Genomic DNA, 4,584 nt, shown 5'->3' with positions numbered 1-4,584 from the left:
AGGGTAACAATAACTCAGATCTCTTCTGTAGTATAATAGACGTGATGCAGATAACTTTTCACAGCGAGCTTTGCTCAGAAGACAGACTTTGGGTGAAGCATCACTTCACTGAGGCTTATTTGTCTTAGTAGCACTTGAGTGCTCCGTCTTTCTCTGCGAACAGAACAGAGTGATCTTTGAGATGCACTCAGAAAGACTAACCATGAAGTATGACTCATAACAGGAGCTGAACATCAGCTAAAGCATGCCTAAAAATGCTTAAAAACGTAATCATGACCGTTCATGATATGCTAATAACAGCCATTTTGAGAAAATATCATTAAGGCTGAGTGTTTATTTCCCTTGCTAAGCAGCAAAGCTGTTGAGATATCATGGATGCGATATGAAAATAAAAGTGACATGCATCCTGTTGATTTGGTGTTCTTGCACTTTTTGCTTTTCTCTCACAACAACACTACACTTGACTTCCTGCCTTGAGTTTCAGTATTGCCTCAAGGTGCATGTGAGCAGAAAAAAGTTCCTGATGAGACTTCTGTATTTGCCTGTTCTATGTGTGTGCAGACTCAAGTTTCATCCAAAAGGACGCCTTGCAGTTTATTTGAAAATTCCACAACTGAGCCCACCAGCGTGTCCATGCAGATGCTGTGTGTTTTGGTAACACACATTTGCAGGTTTGTGTGGGTATGCTGTTCAATATCTTGTGATACTGTGAGGTATTATGTGTTGAGTAGTGCTTTTGACCACAAAAGCCTCTGTCCCTACCCTTGAGCTACCAACAAAGGTCAACCTATTCTGAGCGCAGACAATACAACACACCTATAAAATATCGACTCCCACTTGTTGACCCCATTAAATGTCTGATAACTTTATCACCAACGAGCAAGAGCTGCACGACCCAAATGCTCTTCCATCCAGGAAGGCCAGAGGCACAGACAGCACATCATTATAAATGCAGGAGAACACAGAATCACCTGACAGGTTTACAAGCAGCTGCAAGTCGTGTGTCAGGGCTGTAGGGTTTACAAAGGGAATACAGCAGGTGTTTCTCATGCTAACAGCTTGTCCCTGTGTGTCCCAACTCATGTCTTTAGGCCACAAGCAAATGAAAAACTAACCTCTGCAGATTTCTAGAAATTACTCCAAGGCATGAGGCAGACCTGAACAGAAACATTTCAACCTCTTTAACATTCTCCTTCCTCACCAACTGAGCAGCCACACCTCTGTTTTTAATACACTATCTTTGGATAATTATAGCCAGAAGCAAAGGGTTAATTGAACTGAAATAGGTTATTCAGTTGAGTTCAGCTAAGGAACCGAGCTATAGGGTGAGGGAACAATAGTTATCAGAAGAGGACTGGATTCCTCAATGCAAGCCCTCTCGCATGATTTTCCATTTCCACTTTATTCATTTGCTTTAGAATGCTGGCAATAAAGGGTTTAAATTTGCTAAGTTGTGGGTTCAATGTAACGTTAAGAATACACTGAATTCAGAACAGATTTGTATGAATACATTTATTTAACTAAATACTTGGAGTTAGATGCAATTCTAATCTTAAGCATGTTTCAATAGATGACACCAGCTGGTTATCTAGAACGAGAAGATTGGTTAAAAAATAAATTACTGTTACCAAAAATATCACGAGCTTGTCATGAGTACTTTTACTCCGGCATGTACACGTGTTTTTAAAATCTGAAAACCATTCTGGTACTGCAAATAACAAGAACAGACATGTTCATATTTGAGGAAACTTTATTTACAAAGAAAATTAAGAGATTCCCATTCTTCTGCATGGATAGAACTCTGATGGATAAGTATGTTCCAGCTGACGACCTGCAGGAAGAACAAGGAAACAAGGTGAAACGTGATAAGATGACAGAAAAGCAATTTCTGGGTAAACACCAGTACAGATAAATGTGACAGCAACAACTCTGATACGCTCCCACCTGATACACATCAATGTGTTCCGTAGCAGTCACATTAACTTGCTAAAGCTTGGCTAAACAACATAATATCAGTATAAACCAACATCACATTTGTTAGTCAGTCTCAGACATACAGACAATTTATTCAAAACATGCCATTGAGTAAAAGGGTAAAGAGGCACCGTGAAGGACTGTCACTGTCTGGGGTCACTATTCAAACCAAGGCTGAAGAGAATGCCACATCCTCCTGACGTTTTAATGAAAGCAGATCTGCTAGATAAATACGGCTGTCATAATTACCTTGAAGGCTGAGCAATAGCATGAGGCCATTTTACTTCTTCAGGATCTGATGCCTAACGACGATAAAGGGGAATGCGAAGCCGCTGCCAAAGAACGCCACCATCATGCCCAGCAGACGCCATTTGTTCTCCACGGAAAATGGCAGGTTCTGTAAAAAGACAAGAGTATTATGACGCTGTGAAATTTGATGCAATTTTTGGAGTCCTTTGATTTATACTGATCAACAATTATTGACTGCACACTGCTGTTATAAAGTACTTCCAAATCTGAAACACATTTAAAATTTGTACCAGAAAATGAACAGGTTATTTGACAATGCATTAAATTAATTAGCCAGAAATAAATGACAGGACAAAGGTTAGAAATGACATTTAATATTCAGAGATGACCTGTAATATCAGAAACCTAAGCAGACAAAAAGGTCATGTGAGAGAAGGACAGCTGTTTAACACAGACCAATGTGAATGATCAAAGGAGTTTCTGCAATTTAAGAACTCAGAAAATTTTATTTTTTAAAAAGCCATTTTTGTACTATAATAAAAACCCCTAAAAAACAGTCATATAAATAATAAAATAACAATAATAATAATAATAATAATAAGTTGGCTGACTCTGAAATCTAATGTCAGACCCTGCAACCTCCATTCTGAAAACAAAGAGTAGCAATGGCTTTTGTAATTTGAGTCAAGCCCTTATAATTTCACAAAAACAAACAAACAAACAAACACCAGCACACCTGGCAATAAACTGAGGGGGCTACTAGCAGGGTACAAAGATGCAGCATCAATGCCAGACTTCTTCATATGAACAATAATGAAAAAAAGATAAAAGTGTCAAGACTATTTGAGATGCTATTAGTGAGGTCCACTAAGTATTTTATCAGAAGTAGCCAACTTACTGCATCAACCATTATTCAACATTTCATTTGAGAGGAAGCAGACAGAAAAACGGTATCAGAAAATGTGAGTCACGGTAAAATTGTTACGGTTAGTGTAATCTTAGTAATCCCAAAACGTTCTCCACGGTCGCTTGTTGTTGTGGTAATAACGTTGCAGCAGTGACCTTAAGTTACAGTACTTGTACAGTACAATGCCGGAAGTACTAAACAACTCCATTGACACTTTGGTATTCACATCTGATATTTGTAGAAACAGTAAATGTATTGCCAAAATAAACGGCACATTAAATTGAAGCAGGCATGTGAGATTATTTTGACTTGTTTTATGTTTGCTAAAATTGCATGTTAGCGAGGTAGCATTGATTGTTAGCTAATAGTTAGCTACCCACGTCGTAGCCACAAAGCTCATTTAAAAATTCGCCACCAAAATAAGCACTTTCGGGTTAAATGTTAGCTTACTCTGTAAATGAAAAAGTACATATGTCGTATAGTCGGTGATAGTTTTGCTTTACAATCAGGCTATTGTAAAATGACGGACATGACCTCCAAGTGACGCTAGCTAACGTTAGGCTGTGGATACAGACAAGGCCGTACACAGATATTATCACATTTTAAAAAACACAATTGTTTAAGGAGGCAGTCTCACCTTCCCTGGCCCTTCCTCATAGTGTGAAGAGCGAACAGCAGACGTTGTGAATCGTCTTACAACTTGTCTCAGCATAATTACTGTCTGGTTTCTTCCCAGCCTCAATATGACAATGCTACGTGCGACCTTCTTGTTTCACTGAGCGGCGGAACGTCGCAAAGGCTTATGGGAAATAGAAGGGCTGCTATTGCGTATGGGATATGTAGTTCAAATACCTGAGAACGGATTACTACATCTCTAATTTTCCGGAAAGACTGAGGTTATGATTACTGTTTCATCAGAGATTCAGATTTGAATTTATTTTATTAAGTTCTTAAAATCCCCGTGTGTGCTTGTATGTAATTCATTGTACTAGCTGTAGTCAAAACAGCGAAATCTTCTTATTGTATTTGAAAATACTGATGCATTCATATGTTTGATGAGATATCTGTATTAGCTTTTGTCACCACCATAGAGTAAACATAGGCTAATGATTAATGACATGTTGTCTTTGATAAAAATATATGTTTGCATTTATTCTGCATCTGCTCTTCTGCTGACTTGTTTGTCATTAGTCACGTCCTGTTACCTTTTTACGAAACATTTCACTGTTATGTATTCATTTCAAAAGAATTTATGTTTCCTCAATGTGTCTGCTTGCATTCACAGAGATTTTGAAAATGTGAGGGATAAAGCAGACATCTCTTCTATTCTCCAGAGTCAAAGAAGAATTTAATCAAACTGCCTGTTCAGTGTTTTGAGCTCTGTCACTCATCAAGCCATTAACCATGAGCACTGGTTTGACATTTAATGGTGTCAACGAGCTTTTGTCTAATGT

At 38.2% G+C, this 4,584-nt stretch overlaps 1 protein-coding gene across 1 annotated transcript; it reads right to left on the bottom strand.

Moving 5' to 3' along the window:
- Positions 1-1,732: 1,732 nt before the first annotated feature.
- On the bottom strand, positions 1,733-3,927 carry LOC124058106 (cytochrome c oxidase subunit 7C, mitochondrial). The gene is made up of 3 exons (XM_046386981.1): positions 3,768-3,927; positions 2,224-2,371; positions 1,733-1,831 (listed from the first exon to the last, which is right to left on the bottom strand). The coding sequence occupies exons 1-2, from the start codon at positions 3,840-3,842 to the stop codon at positions 2,255-2,257; spliced, it is 192 nt and encodes a 63-aa protein (XP_046242937.1). The 5' UTR covers positions 3,843-3,927; the 3' UTR covers positions 1,733-1,831; positions 2,224-2,254.
- Positions 3,928-4,584: the final 657 nt, after the last annotated feature.

This window comes from Scatophagus argus, chromosome 4 (assembly GCF_020382885.2).
Source record: "Scatophagus argus isolate fScaArg1 chromosome 4, fScaArg1.pri, whole genome shotgun sequence".
Taxonomy (NCBI): Eukaryota; Metazoa; Chordata; class Actinopteri; family Scatophagidae; genus Scatophagus; species Scatophagus argus.
The sequence above is the reverse complement of the archived record's forward strand: the minus strand, read 5'-3'. Positions and strand labels throughout refer to the sequence as shown.